Source organism: Hippichthys cyanospilos, chromosome 7 (assembly GCF_059441005.1).
Source record: "Hippichthys cyanospilos isolate Australia breed blue-spotted pipefish chromosome 7, RoL_Hcya_1.0, whole genome shotgun sequence".
In the NCBI taxonomy this organism is placed as follows: Eukaryota; Metazoa; Chordata; class Actinopteri; order Syngnathiformes; family Syngnathidae; genus Hippichthys; species Hippichthys cyanospilos.
The window spans coordinates 24,138,994-24,156,634 of NC_142375.1; the positions used below are offsets into that span (position 1 = coordinate 24,138,994).

At 45.6% G+C, this 17,641-nt stretch overlaps 2 protein-coding genes across 4 annotated transcripts; one reads left to right on the plus strand and one right to left on the minus strand.

Annotated features, from left to right (window-relative positions):
- The first annotated feature begins 1,039 nt into the window (after positions 1–1,039).
- Positions 1,040–8,141, plus strand: trmt1 (tRNA methyltransferase 1). Of its 3 annotated transcripts, none has more exons than XM_088419118.1 (16): positions 1,040–1,203; positions 1,832–2,140; positions 2,578–2,767; positions 3,114–3,301; positions 4,012–4,127; positions 4,187–4,314; positions 4,454–4,602; positions 4,934–5,017; positions 5,090–5,159; positions 5,334–5,468; positions 5,557–5,642; positions 6,115–6,223; positions 6,877–6,953; positions 7,023–7,142; positions 7,230–7,344; positions 7,623–8,141. In XM_088419118.1, the coding sequence occupies exons 2-16, from the start codon at positions 1,845–1,847 to the stop codon at positions 7,695–7,697; spliced, it is 1,938 nt and encodes a 645-aa protein (XP_088275244.1). In that variant the 5' UTR covers positions 1,040–1,203; positions 1,832–1,844; the 3' UTR covers positions 7,698–8,141. The 3 variants fall into 3 exon arrangements, with proteins under 3 accessions (XP_088275244.1, XP_088275246.1, XP_088275245.1); XM_088419120.1 differs by having other exon boundaries at positions 4,202–4,314; XM_088419119.1 differs by having other exon boundaries at positions 1,052–1,191.
- man2b1 (mannosidase, alpha, class 2B, member 1) lies at positions 8,054–17,367 on the minus strand. The gene is made up of 22 exons (XM_088419113.1): positions 17,218–17,367; positions 16,469–16,571; positions 15,587–15,760; positions 15,320–15,513; positions 14,904–15,036; positions 14,465–14,610; positions 14,127–14,326; positions 13,755–13,875; positions 13,614–13,692; positions 12,699–12,808; positions 12,336–12,443; positions 11,974–12,273; positions 11,726–11,823; positions 11,532–11,652; positions 11,094–11,212; positions 10,928–11,029; positions 10,769–10,856; positions 10,063–10,143; positions 9,211–9,435; positions 8,971–9,120; positions 8,777–8,879; positions 8,054–8,365 (listed from the first exon to the last, which is right to left on the minus strand). Exons 1-22 carry the CDS (start codon positions 17,326–17,328, stop codon positions 8,262–8,264), a joined length of 2,970 nt encoding a protein of 989 aa, XP_088275239.1. The 5' UTR covers positions 17,329–17,367; the 3' UTR covers positions 8,054–8,261.
- Between the last annotated feature and the right edge of the window lie 274 nt (positions 17,368–17,641).

Here is a 17,641-nt window from a genome sequence, read left to right on the forward strand (position 1 = left end):
CAATTCAGTATTCATTCCGTTAAATGTGCTCATTTTTTGACTTGGTTGAATTCAAATCAGCACAAATAATGTATAAAGCATTTAACAATCAACTCTGCCACAGCATTCAGAAGTTGTTGTTGTTTTTTTTTTTAAAGAGAAGGATTTGTAATCTGAGAGACGCAACTGATCTTAAAATATCCAAGACAAGAACCAACAAAACGCAAATGTGTGTCTCTGTTAAAGGTGTTAATTTATGGAATAATAATGAAATGGATCTGGGAAAGATGTGAATCATATACTGTCTTCAAAGAAAGATGAAAAACCCAGTGTGACTTTAATATATGAATCATGTATAAAACTTGGATGACCCCAGGGAAAAGGCTTTGTTTTTGCCACGTGAAGTGTAATTGCAATAAAAATAGTATCTGCATCTTTTTTCAGGCATTTTGATGCACTTGGTTATTTTTTTCTGTTTCTGTGTAGACTAACCTGTAACCTGTCTAAACTTGGAACGGATTGGGTTCTTTACACGTAAAAAGCGTCTCTACATACGAAACATTTATGTTACATGACTTTTCGAACAAATTAATTTCATAAGTAGAGCTACAACTGTAACTGATTAACTACGGTAGTTGTCTGTCTATCTATCTATCTATCTATCTATCTATCTATCTATCTATCTATCTATCTATCTATCTATCTATCTATCTATCTATCTATCTATCTATCTATCTATCTATCTATCTATCTATCTATCTATCTATCTATCTATCTATCTATCTATCTATCCATCTTCTTTCTTTGTAACGCATAATTTTCCCTTCAGTTATGCAGGACTATATTTTCCTTTTATCCCCAATTCAATTCGTTCAAGGCCCGTCTGTGTTTTGCCAAAATGAAATAGGATTATTCATGGGAGCAGGCTGATGAGTTTTCCAGGCTTTTCACGGCGAAAGTAGGCCGGTACTGAGGAAGAGGAGGTGGAGGAAGAGAAAAGCGAGCGGCCCGTTTAAACCGTTACTCCGACAACACATTTGGTTTCGCTTTTTCCTGCTGCCGCGTGGGTTTCCGTAGTCGAACGCTCCAACATGGCGGCGCCCTTACGCTAACGTGAGAGCGGTTGCAGTTGCTACAAGGAGGAGGCAGAAGCGGTTACAAAAAATCCCCCACTGAGTTCCGAGTAACAGGAAAGTGTCACCGGGAGGAGACGTACGTATTCCGGTGAGATTTATTCGGCGACCGCAACCATCTAAGTTTGTGCCGCGGGTATTATGTCGACATGTTGACAAGTTAACCCGGTGCCAAGAAACACGTGAAAACGGTCCAAATTTAGACATTTCGGAAGAATGACAGAATTATGTTTGTGTTAGAATTGTTACTTGGATATTTGGGCCCCTTTTTCGAAACATAGTTATACTTCGCTCTTGTTTAAATCATTTTCACTCCCAAGAGTGTTTTTTTGTGCTATTTAGATGTTGTGTAGTTTTAGTTATACATTTTCACCCAATGCGATCTTTTATTTCCTTCCTCTCTTAACTCTCATTATGAAATATCATCCCTTAACCCGAATACATATGTTCCTAATTGCCCGTACTCAAGGTTTCAACAAGTTATGGTCCCACAACGATTTCATGTCTTGTAAATCTCATTCTACACGAAGACCCCGTTGAGATAAATGAATACAGATGATTTGACCTGATTTTTTTTGTATTGGATTATAAATCTGCTTGATCGAAAACGGCCGGCAAATGGCCCTTGAGCCAAACTTTGGAGACCCTTTTCCGCGAATCAAATTGGCCGCATTTATTGTCAAGTTGCAGTGTTTGATTTGTATGGTTTTCCTCCCCAGGTGTTGCACCTTTATGCTAACGCAGGCCTCCCGGCTGATCCAGCTCACCGTCACCCCTCGTTACCTGCGCCCGCTTTCCGCAGCACGGCGGCGGCGTGCCGGTGGCGCCACGGAACACCCCGAAACAACCATTTCCAACCCTGCCGTTGCCGGCGCCGAGGCGACGCCCATGGAGCGGCAGGAGGACTCTCCTCATGTTGGTCTTCTACCAGGAGAAACGGTGGTGAAGGAGGGCAAGGCATCCATCCTGTTCCCCAGTGCCAATGAAGTGTTTTACAACCCGGTCCAGGAGTTTAATAGAGATCTAACGTAAGTACATGGACCGTGTTTTCTGCACTGCTAGGCGCATCTAAAAGCCTTGAATTTTCTCAAAAGCTGACAGTGCGCAGGCATTATAATCCAGCGCGCATAAACCGTGCGTTTTCATTTTTGGGGCACGAAAAAATAAAAGAATTTATTCACAGCGTAAATTCTGCAATTTTTACCTCTCCGTTTTAGTTGTACATGTGTTTTTTACAATAGCATTTCTATAACACACAGTTTGGAATGTTGATATGCTATATATGCTCCAATTTTGAAGCAATTTCAATGGGGACAAGGTTTCAAAAATGTTATTTCATAAGATAAATCCACAATCGGTTTTTAATTCCACAAAACAATATGTTTGAAGGTTTTTGTTTGCAATTTGATAAAAAAAAAGTTGAATATTTAATATATTTTCAACTCCTGTTCATTTTTTTCTCCAGGTGCGCGGTGATCACAGAGTTCTCCAGAGAAGTGCTTGCTCAGCGCGGCATTAAGGTTCTGGTGCCCGGTGAGAAGGAGCGAGTGGTGGTGTCGCTGTCAGATGAACCAAACGAGGCCGACGGACAGGATGGCAAGACCAACGTTGAGGGGGACGCGGTCGTCACGGCGACGGCGGGGCAGAAATGCGAGGTGGCTGGAGCGTTTATGATCATTTTTAAAAGCCAAGATAGTGTTACGTGACTTGAGACTTGCTTGTAACTTGAAGGTTCAAACTTGGAGCATCAACAACTAATTTAATAATGAAGTCATCATTTAGATCGGCGGTGTCCAATTTACGGCCCGGGGGCTTTTTGCGGCCCGCCAATCACATCTCGGCGGCCCGTGGCATGATTGTAAAATACAGTTTGACTTTAACTGCCATTCTATTTATAAAATTATATATTAGGCACCATGGAGTAGCTTGCTTGATTAGATTTTTGTGTTTAGTAATTTAAAGTCAAGGAAAAATGCGCGCGCACCATTTTTTCGTTTCCAGGGCGGTCTTCGCATCTTGGAGGGTTTGGCGGCATCCGGTCTGCGCTCGGTGCGTTTCGCGCTGGAAGTACCGGGCCTTGGAAGCGTCACCGCCAACGACTTCTCTCACAAAGCCGCCGCCCTCATCGCCAGGAACGCCGAGTACAACAAAGTGAGCGAGCTCCTTCAAGCCAGCTGCAAGGACGCCAGGTAGGGTCGGGGTTAGGGTTATACATTGATTCGTCAATTAGTGCCTCCTGAAATTGATTACTTCAGTACTTGATGTAATGGATTACTTAATACTTATCGCCTAAAGTATTTGAATAAATTAGGACCTAAAATAATCACTCTAGCATTTTTAATGCCCGAAGTAATGGATAAAGTGTTACTTGAGTGCTTACAGGTAGTTCATTACCTAATAGTTCTTAATTCAATCGGCTGGACTCTTTCAATAAAAGTCTTCGATTGAGTTCATCTGAAAAAACGACAACCAAATTTGGTACCATTAGAAATAGTCAATTCCAAAAACAAAACAAAAAAAAAGGGAGGGGGACGGCTAAGTCTTGATGACATCATGGCTCATGTTCCATGTGCGTTTTCTGATGGCAATACATTCCTCATGATGTGAAGGCTCATGTTATTCAGATGTTTTTTGTTTTTATCCATCACACTTGTTTTATTCCCATCACAAATGTTATATGTTCGGCTCATTCCACTTACCTTGGAAATGATGTTCAACGTGCCGGCATTTGCAAAAAAAAAAAAAAAGACACATTCTTCCCCCGTGACTCGTTTGAAAAAACATTCAATGTCATTTCACGTCCTTCTATGTACTTGCGTTTATATCAATCCGCACCCTTCAAAATTGTTTCTCCAGAAACCGTTTACGTACCCTTTATTATCGCACGGTTTTGACGCAGCATGCTTATGTATGAGATGCGAGGGAAGAAGGATCGCTATGACGTCATCGATCTGGATCCTTACGGCAGCCCCGCTTCCTTCCTGGACGCCGCCGTGCAGTCGGTCAGCGAGGGAGGTGAGCTCCTCCACCACTTGGATTCATAGCGAGAACAAACCAGCGTTCCGTCCTCAAAGGCTTTTGTCTCGCAGGCCTGTTGTGCGTCACGTGCACCGACATGGCCGTGTTAGCGGGGAACAACAGCGAGACGTGCTACAGCAAATACGGCTCCGTTTCCATCAAAGCCAAGTACTGTCACGAGATGGTGAGTGTCAGTCCAAACCTGAGCGTTGTCTAAGCTTATCCTTTTATCTGTGTCGTTTACAGTATATAGGCCTACAGTATATATTAGTCCCTTCATCATGCTAAAATACGTACACCCAAGGGCATCTTGTTCTCCGCAGGCTCTTCGCATCATCCTGCACAGTTTGGACCAGCGGGCCAACGTGTACCAGCGATACATTCGGCCGCTGCTGTCAGTCAGTGTCGACTTCTACATTCGGGTGTTTGTACGTGTCTTCACGGGACAGGGCACCGTCAAGAACTCGGCCAGGTATGTGTGGTTTTGCCATATTGCATAACCATGTGAAGCTCTATTTTCACTTGAAGTATTATGGTTTATTTACAGTGGTACCTCTACTTGTAACTGCAAGAAAGGTAGCAGAAAACAGTGGCGCACATAGTTCCCGTGAAGTTTTGCGCCAGATATTTTTAGTTGATGTATGTTTAAAAGGGACAGACCCGACTAGGTCGACTTTTGTTAGTATAGTAAATAATCATTCTTTGTGCCTCTGCTGTACACCAAAACAGAGCGAAAAATAAGACTGTGAAAAGGAGAAGGTAAAAAAAACCCAGAAAAAAAGCAAACTAAATGTGTGTTTCAGCAAACAGGGTCTGATTTACAACTGTGTGGGCTGCGGGTCCTTCCACTTGCAGAAGATGGGCAGGAGGACCAACAACGGGACACAGTGAGACATCATGGAACCTTCTGCAACTTTATCTTCCCGTCTCTTCAGCTGACTACGATTTTTCGATTACAGTATGAAGTACTCGGCGGCTACTGGACCACCAGTGGGACCGACATGTGAGCACTGTGGACAGAGACATCAGGTGAACTTTTTCTATATTAATGTCAGCCAGCCTTTTTTGAAAGCAGACTGTTTTTGGAAAAGTCACTCAAAATGTGTGCTCATGTAAACAATAAATGAATTGTGACACATAACGAGAGCGAACTTTGCATATCATCCAATTTTGCGATTCGTCGCGCGTGTGTGCTCTTCCCAGCTGGGCGGTCCCATCTGGGCAGAAGCCATTCATGACCAGACCTTTGTCCAGAAGGTTCTAACCTCCGTTTCTGGCAATCCGTCTCGCTTCGGAACGTCCAAGCGCATCGAGGGGGTACTCAGTATGGTGACCGAGGTAAGCAAGCTTTTTTTTTTTTTTTTTTACCTTGGTTGTTCCAAACATCCTGTCATTGTGACACTACGTGGTCATTGGTGGGGTGCAGGAGCTGGAGGACACGCCCCTTTACTACACGGTGGACAGTCTGAGCAGCATCATACACTGCAATATGCCACCTCTGCTACAGTTCAGGTACGCGCCTGCATCGACATGCCATTGGGTGCCACTGTGATGAGGTAGTGTCTTTTTTTTTGTGTGTGTGTCCATTTTGTCTCAGCAAGACAGCAAAGTGAATTGCATCCCACTCAAACACATGATATAACATTGGAAATGCCGGGACGTCCTCCGGTGATCACACCGGGGCTTAGTATGGTAGCTCAAACGAGTCGAAGGATATAGACCCACAACTAACGTCCACTACAATGGACACAAACGCATGAGGCTAGGTCTTAGGGGGGATATGGAGGATATTGCACAAGTTCACCTGGAGAAGGGAAAAATTGCCGTAGAAGATGTTTAAGGTAAGATAAGGTCAGTGTTCCCGGAGTGTTTTTGTGGTCACATGTCTCTAGGTAGAGTTTGTGTATCGCCAGTGGTCGTGTCCAATGACTATCAAGATGAACACGATTAGCAGCAATTTAACCAAACGTCACCTCGTGTTCAGATCCGCTCTGCTGCACGCCGGTCACAGAGTTTCCCTCTCGCACGCCTGCAAGAACGCCATCAAGACTGACGCGCCGCCCGCCGTCATCTGGGATATCATGCGTTGCTGGGTAATGCTTTCCACACTTTAGCCTGTCACTCACTCGTTAGTGTTTTGTTTTCCTTTTTTTAATCTTCCTTTTTTGTTGAAAAATGTCATCAGCTGGACTTTATCCCGATATGATCGAACAAGATTTGGCATTTTTTGCCAAATGGGTGACCGGCCGTAAGCTGGTCATTTGCGGCGCAATCAGTGCCGTCATTGATAGAGAGTCCCGAAAGCACTTGCGTCAAACTCAAGGCCCCCGCAGCATCATTTTATATAGCCCGCTACGTGTCATCACGACTTCAGGTTTCTGATTAAAACGCAAACTTTTACAGTTGTCTTCAACTTTTAGATTTTTGTTGTTGTTGTTGTTGTTTTCAACGCCCCGTTTGAACAGGTTTTTAGCGGGCTCAGATTTTAAAATGGGACCCCCCCCCCACAAAACCTCTAACTACAATGTGGCCCATGGTCCAAATGGGTTTGACACCCCTGCGTCTATCTAATACAGGGGTAGAAGAAGCTAAGTTTAGCCTGGGTTGTCATGGAGAGGCATCATCACATACTACGTGCGTTTTTTTTGGCCACTGAAATGAAATCATCACTTCCCAAGTCTCCGTTGATGTTTAAACCTTGGCGGAGGTCTTTTTTTTTTTTAGCTAACTTCAGTCCCTTCTGCAGGAGAAGACCAACCCGGTGAAACGGGAAAAACTGTCAGAAATGACGCCCGCTTTCAAGATTCTGTCCATCGAGCCCAGGTGAGACCAAATACTTTGACGGGCATCTTCTTTGTCGGCCATTTTTATTGGCTCAGTTTTTCGTTGTAGCTTTGAAGCTTGTTTCACCGTACGGGATGACGCCAACCCTCAGTCGCGTCAGCGCCGCCTGACCCGCTTCCAGGAGAACCCGCAGGCCTTTTGGGGACCCAAAGCCCGAGCAAAAGCCAGGTAAAAAGTTATTATTCGTGGCTGGTGTACCAAAAAAGTTCAAACTCGTAACTTGATCCTTTGCCTTATTGTATGTGCACCCTCTAGTGGCGGCATCTCCAACAACATGCAACAAAAGCGCATGAAGAACCAGAACAAGCGCAAGAACCAGAACTCAGACTCGTCTCAGGTCAAGAACTTCCCCTGCAAAAAGTTTAAACAGGTCAGTTTCCCTGTGTACAACATTGACTTTTGGGGTATAAAGCACTATATAATTCCGTTTCACACATAATCCAGTCAAGAGATTTGTTAGGTCCCATTTTATACTGTTTGGCAAAATCCTGCGGTTAAATAATGCAGCTCCGTTACGACCTATGAAAATTCTTGTCCACGGCACTGAAAGAGTTACAAGCTTCATTTTAATTCGACATTTTTTCTATCGGTTGACATCCAGGTTTAGCCGCCTCGCTATTAAACGTTTGTGTTGTTCTTTTGTTCCAGGGCACGTGCACATATGGGGACACATGCTCATATTCGCACGACCCCGAGTGCTCCGCCGAGGACAAAATGGAATAACATGGGACTTTTTTGTCTTTGTGTGTTACCTTTTCTGGCTTTTGACCGTCTTGAGTCTTTCAATTATTTCATCAATTTTTCTTCCAATACAGTCCACTCATGTATTACTTCATCAAAGATAGTATTTGCATTAACATACAGACACACTGATTAAAAAGGATTATTGTTTTTTTTTTAAACTTTTTTTAAACGTATTTAAACCGGAAGAACAAAGACAGAATTTTTGTTTCTCATTTGCTTACGCACTTGCAGTGTCCAATGAGAGTACTGTACATATAGCAAGTAACCTCATGTTTTCAAGAGTCAAATTTAAAAAAAAAAAAAAAAAAAGTGGATTGTGTTGGACAACTAAGGAGTAAGAATGATTGATTTTTATTTTCCACTGTGTTTTTTTTCCTGTATAAAATCAACATAAAGGCATTCATCACATCTGGAGGAAAGCGATAGCTCATGTCAACTTTCTTCCAGTGTCCCAAAAGGTTTTTGAACAGGAGTTCTTCTCCGGTTTCAGGAAACTGGCCGCCATTTCTCGTCTTGGTCAAAGTGAAGCTGCGACGCGATCGGCTAGCGGAGGTGGGCTCTGAGCAGGAAGGTTCGGATTTCCATCGGGCGCAAGGTAACTTCCCACGCAGAGGGGTCCTTCAACGTCTTTTTCGGCGGCTCTTCGGCTGGAAAAAGAGAAAACCGTAAAAGTCGGCAAAAAAGGAACCTCGCCAATAGAATATGAAGTAAAGTGGACAATTTATTCTCGGTTCAAAGTGGGAATTCCCATTTCGAAGGTCTAAAAAATTCACACTTTAAGATGAGAATTGAAATTGAATTAATGTTGTTCTCAGAAATCTGACTGGAACGTCAGAGTTCTGACTTACCAGAATTCAAAATCCCCTCGACTCGAGGAGTCTGACCTCAGAATTCTGTCTACGCAGAAATGTTGACGTGAGAATTAGATTCATTCTCAGAATCCTGATTAAAATCACAATTTCCATTTTGAAGTCAGAATTCTGACTCTTTTTTTGTTAATGGTGAGCCTATATTTGATGCGGCGAACGTTAAAAGTGCGAGGAAGATCGACCGCGTACCGCTCTGCGGTATCCAATCGAAGCGCTTCATCTCCTCTTTCCACTGATTGGCTGACAGGTTGAGTTCTGACACGCCCGCCACCTCCAGGGTCGAAAATAGCTTCTGCGTGGACGAAAATGACCGCAGGGCGTAAACAAATTGGGCCATCAGTATTTCAGAGCGCCGAATGTAAAATGGAGAAAGAAATGTCAACCTGCAAGTTCACAGTGACGGGCTGCGAGTTGCTTTTGCTTTCCCGGCTCTGGAACTGATGCTCCAACCTGAGCAGGACCGAGCCGTCGTCCCATTGGCTCAGTGTCAGCAGGTGGACGGCAGGGGGCAGCGCAGCCTGCAGTCCTGAGAACTAAAGAAAAGAAACTTAAGAAATTTCGCATTTCCACGAAAAAAAAACAAAAAAACGCACGCATTTTTGATGTGCGTTACGGGTATTCACCTCCAGTTTAGTATTTGGGTGCGGGTCGCCCTCGGTGAACGTCAGTAGCGGCTGCAGTACCGCCTCTTCGGCCAGGGGGCGGTGCGCGTCGGCGGCGCCGGCCGGGCGCTCCAAAGAAAGCAGCAGTCGGCCGCGCACCGCCAGACCGTCCGGGAAGATGTCGGAGGTCTCGTTGAGGGGTTCGGCCACCCCGCGCACGTCGTCGTGCAGCAGCCGCCGGTGGAGCTGTTTTGGGGGACCGGAAGAGTGTCGTTTTGTATGGTTCCACCTGTATTTTCCCTGGGTGTGTGTTTATTGATGACGTGATATCGCGTGTATTTTTTTGTGCATATTTGTGAGGTGTGTGTTTACATATGAATTCATTTGTGTTTTTGTAGGTTTACATGTGTATTTTCCCCTGTGTGTGTTTGTTTTACTCTGCGATTACATGTGCGTACACTACATTTTTTTTCTCTGCGTGTGCTTATGTTCCTCGTTAGCTTGAATGTTTGCGTAATTGTACGTGTGCATGTGTGTTCTCATGTATGTTCACATGTTTTGGGGTGTGTTTTTATAGATGTTTTCATGTGGATTTTCCCTGGGTGTATATGGTTAAGAGTTTTTTTCCAAATATTGTTGTTGCAAATCAGCAACAGCAGCCTTGAGAGGAGGGTTTATACTTTTTTTTTTTTTCTTTCGCGTCATCAATTAATTGAAAATGACTGATTAATTAATGAGATTATCTCTAGTTGCAGCCCAATATAGTTTGGTCAAAGGGTCTTATATGTGTGTATGTGCATACGTTTGTGTTGATAAGCTTGTATTTTGTTTGTTAAGGTATGTGTCCACATATGTGGACGTGTTGAATCTGACCATGATCTCCAGGGAGCCGTTGTGGATGCTGCCTCCGCCCTGAGAGCGATCCGTCACCACAGTCAGTTGGTCTTTTTCATCCTGGCAACACATCGACACTACTTTGCCAAATGTTATGCATGCGTTCTGCTCAATATTGGTGGAGTTGGGGATGCTTCGTGGGAATTTGGCCACCATTAACCAAGCAAGGCTTCATTGTATTTGAATGCCTTGTTGTTCCACGTACACTTAAAATATGATGACCCGGAGGTAAAGTGGTGCTTTTGTTAATGCCACGCTATTCAAGACATTAGCCAAACAATAAGCTGAATACGCTACTAGCGCTAGCATTAGATGCTAATTGTTCACGCTAAGTACCAAGCGCTCTGTAAATGTGGTGAGCGGGAGCCAAAGTAGTAGCCGTCTTACCGCTTGCTACTCCAGATAGCAGCCGAGCAACTAGGTGGACACGCTAATGCTAACATTAGACGCCAATTATCGATACGAAGTAGTATGCGCCCTGTACATATGATGACCTGTAACTCAAGTTGCCCTTTTAGCTTATACCGCGCTACTCCAGGTATTAGCCGAACAATCGGCTTTTATCTTACAGCGTTCTACTCAAGATATTACCCGGAAAATTAGCTGGACACGCTAATGCTAATATTAGATGCTAATTCTCAATGCTGAGTACCGTGTGGCCAGGAAATGCATGCAAATCGATCACCTTGATGAAGGCGCGGGAGTTGATGGGGTAGTAGTTCCCGGCGACGGGCTCTGACTGGTTCAGCTTCCAAGTGGGTCGGAAGTCTTTCCTGCGGGCACCCAACAACAGCCCAGTAGTCGCGCTCCCGTCTTTTGGTTTGTTTTCAATTGGACCACATACCTCCTCTGTAGAACTTCTCTCCCGTTGGAGTCGGTGTAGAATATTCCCGAAGACTTGATGTCTGTGTCCAATCGCGTGATCACTTCTTTCCCCAGGTCATCGCTGAAGGAAGCAAAATGTGATGTACCGGACGGTTCCGCCCACTGAAACCTCGGGCGCCACTCACTCGATGGGAATGGGGCCCACGGTCCACTCCAGCTCCAGAACCCGGCTGTCGGTATGGAGACGAACCACTTGAGAGGCCCACGGTGCGAACCGCTGCCTCACTTCCTGCATCACTGACGTCTGAGAAGAAAAAGACCACGCTAGGCTTGAGCTAAGGTATTTGCTTCCCCCTCCAAGAAACAAAGCGCGGTCGCAATTGCGCCAAATATCGAAGCGTTTGCCTGAAAATCATCCTTCGCTGGCTACTTCCTGTTTATTTGACTCTATAACACATTGTAGCTATAAGGTGCTTCACGTTCCAGTTCACTTGCTCTCAAATTGAAAAGTTACTCCTGAGACCTTTTTCGGTGGGTCTACACATGGAAGGCGCGCATGTCTAGCAAATTTCATATCAAACTGGCTCCAGAGTCAGAACTTTCAAAAAGTCCACCATCCATACTTTTATGATCTCGGTTTTGGCCGTCTTGCTGATGACAAAGGGTACGGAGGAGTTGGGTCTGAAGATGTACGCCCCCGAGGGCTGGTTGCTCTTTGAATTGTTGCCGTCGCTGGCGTTGTACCTGCAAGCGTTGCAAATAGTCACGACTACCGTAAGTGTGAGTGAATTGATGATGACGAGCTACAGAGGCCAACCAGTAGAAGTTCTGTGTCAGGCTGATGCTCTGCTTGGTCTCTAAGTTGTCCAGGCGGTTCAGGAGGCCCGTCTCGGGATCAAAGGTCACTCGTAGATACTGTGGATTTTGGAAAAGTTGTTGTTTTTTGGATGGCATCCAGTACCGGGTACGCGACAGGCGGTCCGCAAAAAAAAAAAAAAAAAAAAAAGTTCTAAGGTCCTTTTGGTAGGTACCTTCAATATGCGGGACTCTAGCGCGAACCCATACCTTGTTCCAGATAGATTTGGGCACATGGTAATGCGCGGAGGCTGCCGGAGGTCCGTCTTGGAGCAGGGACACCGAGTAGGTACTGAATCCCAGGGGCGGGGCCCGGGCCTGGAAGACAAGCTCGTAGACGGCGAAGCCCCGGTTCCTCCTCACGTCCCGCGTCGCCCGCGAGACCGGAACCACCTCGCAGTTCACGGACTCGCCGTCGGCGTCGGACACCGAGTACGCCGTGCCGTTGACCGGAAGCCTGACGGGCCGAGTGACGGCCCGAGCCAGGGGGTTGAAGATGTTTACGGAGAACTGCAAGAGGGAGTTTGGCGTCGGGGGATTGCACGGCAAGGGGTTTCGAGGGCACTTTTGACCTTTTCGCTGGACTCGGTGATAGGACACACGCTGATGTTGAGGCTGTCGCAATACACCCGCTGAGCGCTTGAGCCGCTCAGAGCAGCCAGGCTGTTGCTGACCACGACCTGGAGACGGGGAAAAAAATGCTCGCTCACGCGATATTCCGACACGCCGCGGTACGTCCGACGCATAAAATCCCGTCATTTCACAAATACGCTAAAAAAGGCGACCGTCCTTTGTTATGTGGATAATTTGCAGTATTTTGTAGCGGTGCTGGATGCATGAGATGTAACCCAGATCGAAACCCAATCGAGAATCCAGATTTGCTCGTTACTAAAATAGCTTTCGACACAACGGGGCGGGCTCATTCTCCGCAGTACCTGGCAGCGTTGCCAGCCGTCGGCAAGTCTCCGAGCGTAATCGTTGGCGACGTGCTGCTTTTCGGTTCCGGACACGGCGTCGTGGTGCTGAGCTACCGCCATGGCTCTCTCTGAAACAGGAAGAAGAATGAGGGATCAGATTTGGCCAAGGCGAAGACAGGCACGGGCAATACGACCCGAAAATAAAATCTCCGTTTCCTTCCATCGTTTTGGACGGTTGCGACTTTGGGCGATTGTAATAAACCTGACAATTGTGCATTTGATCTATAACATTTTTTTTAAAAATCCTGATTTTAAATCATTAAGTTAATATTTTGTCGATAATGAATTTGACAGCCAAACTGTGTTTCATGTACAATTAATACCTTTACAAACACATTTTACCGCTGTGCCCGCCGTCGACTAAAAAAATGACCGTCTGTTTTCAAGGCACGTGTCATGGCCAATCATAGCTCACCTGTTAGTCACATGTTGTCGATAAGCTAAACCGCGACTGATCGGTTGTTAACTACGCCTTCAGCAAATGTCATGTCATTTTCAGTCGACAGCAAGTGAAAAAATGTGTTTTTAAATGTATTGTGTGTGAAGAGAATTCAGTCATCAGATGAACTCATTCAATCCCAAAGACGTGATTTTACGTTTTTAAGAATCCCGACATTCAATCGGAGGGACTTCCAAATATTTTCAAGTCATAGGTTAAAGGAAGTTTCCTTCAAACTTCTAGTACTAAAACAGACAAAATGTGCCAGTTTTACAGCTAAAATTGGCGAATTAAACCGACTATCCCTTCAACGATGTAGTTCGTAAACATGCAGAGTAAAGCACTAAAACCAACATTTGCAAAATTTCAATTTCACCATTTTGCTCATTTTTAGAGCTTAAGTTTCAAAAAATCACATTTTCTTTGAAACTTACTGAAAGTCAGGCTATCGCCCTGGCCAAAGGGTCCGCTGGTAGAAGCTCGGCCACCGAGTACCTCCATTTGCTTACATATCTAAAATAAAAGACACATTTCAGCGGTTGACAGAAAGAGAATGTGGATGCGATCCGAAGTACCTGCAGGTTGCTGTTGCTGAGCCTCTCATAGCGTTTCAGCGCCGGCCTGCTGCTGAAGTAGCCCGTCCAGAAGTCGTGGGCGTCGTCCGCGTACGGGAAGAAGTCGTCTGTCTTGAGGGCCCTGCGTGCAGACCCGGATGCTTTTACAAGGTTGCGGACTTGCATTTGGATGCGGGACTAGCATTCCGGACGCGGCGAACGTAACCCCGATCTGAACCCGATTGAGAATTCAGATGAGCTCGATTCGAAAATAGCTTTCAACACAGCTGGGCGGGGTCATTCAGCCGCCGCCGCGCCACTTGTGCGGCCTGAAGATTTCTTGAAAAATCTGATCTCGCCCAAATCCAAGAAAACTTCTACAAGCGGCCCTACCAGGAGAGGTTGGCTCGATGCAGTTCTTGGAGGTAACAGGAAGGCGTAGAGTAGAGGACGTTGACCCGGCTTCCGTTGGACTGCCGGGCGTTGACGTAGCGGATCAGCTTGTCCAGGTTCTTGTACCACAAATTGGCGTTCTCGTACTGGAAGTCCGAGCCCATGGTCATGATGATGTGGTTGGACTTGTACACCAGAGACTGAGGGGGGGAAGAACGCCAAATCGGTCCAGAGACGCTCTGTGCTTTTCTGCTGTCCCTTGTGGACCCCCCCCCCCCCCCTCCCCTTCCCCCCCAAAAGAAAAAATGATGGCGACGATGACATCGAAGCGGCCTCACCTGACTGTTTGCGATGTTGAGGAAGCGCTCCACCACGTCGTCCACGTTGTAGTCCTCCAGTTCGGGATCGTCCTTGATGGGCGGGTCGTCGCACGACTGGTCCCAGCAGAAGCCCTCCGGGGGGTTGTATCCATTGGGAAGGATGCCTGGCATGGGCAGAAGATTTCATTGGCTCTGTTAAAATTCATTTACCCACTCGATCCCCAGAAACTCATTCATTCATTCATATATATATGGAAACGCTTTTAATATACATCCTTGTCATTGGTAGGAAGTTGTCAAGCGTAGTTTGGTTAGAAACTCCATTTCCACGTCAGCGTTTCAGAAGCTAAAGAAAAAGCTTGAAGCGTCGCAGAAGGAGCGACTCCATCCGCCGCTCGGGCTACCGGAAGGAAGCGGCGAGCTTTGGCGGGATCTCGCGGCTGGCTCGTCGCGTTACCCGTGAGGAGGTCGGCCGTCGGGGGAGCGAGGCTATCCGACGCCCTCCACAACAGCTCCTGCTCCTTGGCCTTCATGCGCCGCCGGCGGTCCTGGTAGTCCACTCGCCCCAAGAAAAAGCCGTCGTAGCCCATCTGGAACGGGACGCGCGGGCCAAGTTGGGAGCCTGACGTTTTAGGGGGTCCCGAAACGTTCGCGGCACGGCTCGGCTCGGGGATGCCTTCGCCGTATGCGATGGCGCTTTCGAGTATTTTATTGCATCGGTCCTTTCGTCCTTAATCCATTTGGTACTTGCTTACCAAAGTCATAAATGATTTTAGTGCTTCGTTATCTCGAGTAAGTGAACCGTCACAATACCTTGGCATTCCAACGGGGGTGCGTGGACTTGTAATACATGCAGTATTTGAGTAAAGCTACCTGCGCAAACATAGAGGCGTGTTCTCGGGCGTGTCCGAAGGGGTCAATGTGCCAGGCCACCCGGGGCCGAGCGCAGGGCCCGAAAGTCCGGTTGAGGAACCTGAGGCCCATGGTCATCTGGTCCAGGACGGCGCTGTAGTGGGTGGTGGCCTCGTCGCTCATGCACCAGCCGCCGTTGACGAACTCCAGCCGCCCTAGGATAAAAAAAAAAACAAAAACAAACGTATGTATGTATGTATGTAGATAGGGAATCCGGGCGTGGCGCACCTTGGTTGACCAGCCGCTTGACCGTCTGCTGCATGTCCGAGTTCTGGCGGCGCCACCATCGGTAGAAGAAGGCCGTCTCCACGTAGATGAACCTGCGCTCGGGGTTCTTGAGGAGCTGCTCCACCACCGAGTCCAGGATGTACTGCACGCCCGCGTGCTGGATCTCGTTTCGGTCTGCGCGCGCACACGGGGACGGCTTCAAAGGGGAAGTTCAGCAAATTTCTGGAGGCGGCCCTTTTTGAGATTTGGGTTTGCGATGTGTAGTGTAATTGCATATATACGCCGCTAGGTGGTGGTGTGGCACTTTCATTGTCAAAGTCTGTGCAGGGGTTAGAAACGTTTGAAGTTGCGTCTACATTTTTTCCTAAATCACAATAATTAATGTGACTTAGAAAAGAAATCCGGACAATGTCGGAGTTAAATCTTTGAAAAAATTGGTGGTGGTGAGAAAAAATTGGTAATGGTGAGAAAGATAGCAATTTTCTAAGGAGACTTAAGTTAACAGGAAAAGCCCTAAAATGAACCCCCAATTATTCAATTTTTTATAATAATACACTACACCGCTTTATAAAAAAGCGAGGTTCTAAAATTAGCAATTTCCAAATGAAGAGCAAATCAATTGTAACGCGGAGCACTTTTTTTTGCAAAATTCGATTCTGAAACATTCTTTAATGGGATGAAATAGTGCATGTAATGTGCTGTAGTCCTGAACAAAAATTATACATCATTAAAACATCCAAGCCATATTTCAACAAATATTCAATCATTTTATGTGTGAACAAATCTGTTAAAGGTTGAAAATTGATAATCCGATGTAGCAAAAAAAGCTAAAAAGTCGGTGAAACCATGGCGATGATGAAACGTGCGTGTGCTTATTCCGACCTCCATAGAAGTACTGGTCCACGGTCTTGAGCCAGCCCACGTCGTCGTGCGTGTGCGGAACCAGGTGGACGTTCAACATGGCCGCCTTTGTCACGGGACATGACTACATGCAAAAACGTAAACACGCGTAAAACATAAAAGCACACATTTGTGTTTCGCTTTAATTGGCCTTCAAAATGGTGGAGATGATTCTTAACTTATTTGTTACACTTACACGTCACAATGTCCAAATTGCGAAACCTGATTGGATCAATAATCTTATGTAACAGTTTCAGTAGCGTTTGAAAATGACAGGATATTAGATGTCGTACATTTTAATTTCATTGCTTTTTTTAAATTAAACTACCCGCCGGAATAAATATTTTAATCAGTCAATACACATAGTGCAAGACAAATCAATAATATTGAGCAGACGATCAAGAGAGCAGTTCAATCTTCGACGTTCCTACGTCATTCAATTTAAGACGGAAATCAGTTTTTTGATTCATTGCTTTGATCGGAATTAAAAAAAGAAAATATCGTCCATGATATGAAATAGTGCTAAAAGATGAGTAAAGCCTAACTTAAAATAATCTGGCTGTTTAATTCATCAATATTTAATATTCAGAAAACTTGAATGAGTTTTTTTTTTTAATCGAAAAAAGTTTGTTTTTTTTAACATCAACGTTAGGTCTTTCCTGTTTCCCGTTTAATTACGTAAGCCTTGAACGTGGCGTGACGTCACGAGAAAGCGACCAGAAGTGTCTCACCTGATAGCCGCATTTGTCGTCTTGTTGTTTCGCGCGGCGCTCGACCGGCAAACTTAAGCAAATTTCACAGAGGAAAACGAGCAAAAGGAGCCGCCAGCAGCCCGCCGCCATGTTGGCAAATGAAAATGAAAGTCATGTGACGCGTTAACAACTTGGGCGTCACGTGACATTTAATGGCGAAGCGTGTGTTTGTGTGCGATCGTTTACCGTATGACCCTCACTTTTGTCTGACAGGCTTCACGACTTCCGTTGTTCAACGTCATTCGTTGATTTTCATTTACGGTTTTAGACACACCGGCAATTATTATTTCACGTACAGTTTCGTGTTGAATATAGTCTGATTCTTATTTCAAGTATAAAAATAACTATATTCGTAGTAAACTTTATGAACAATAAAGAAGACATTTTTATTTAGCTCTCAGGA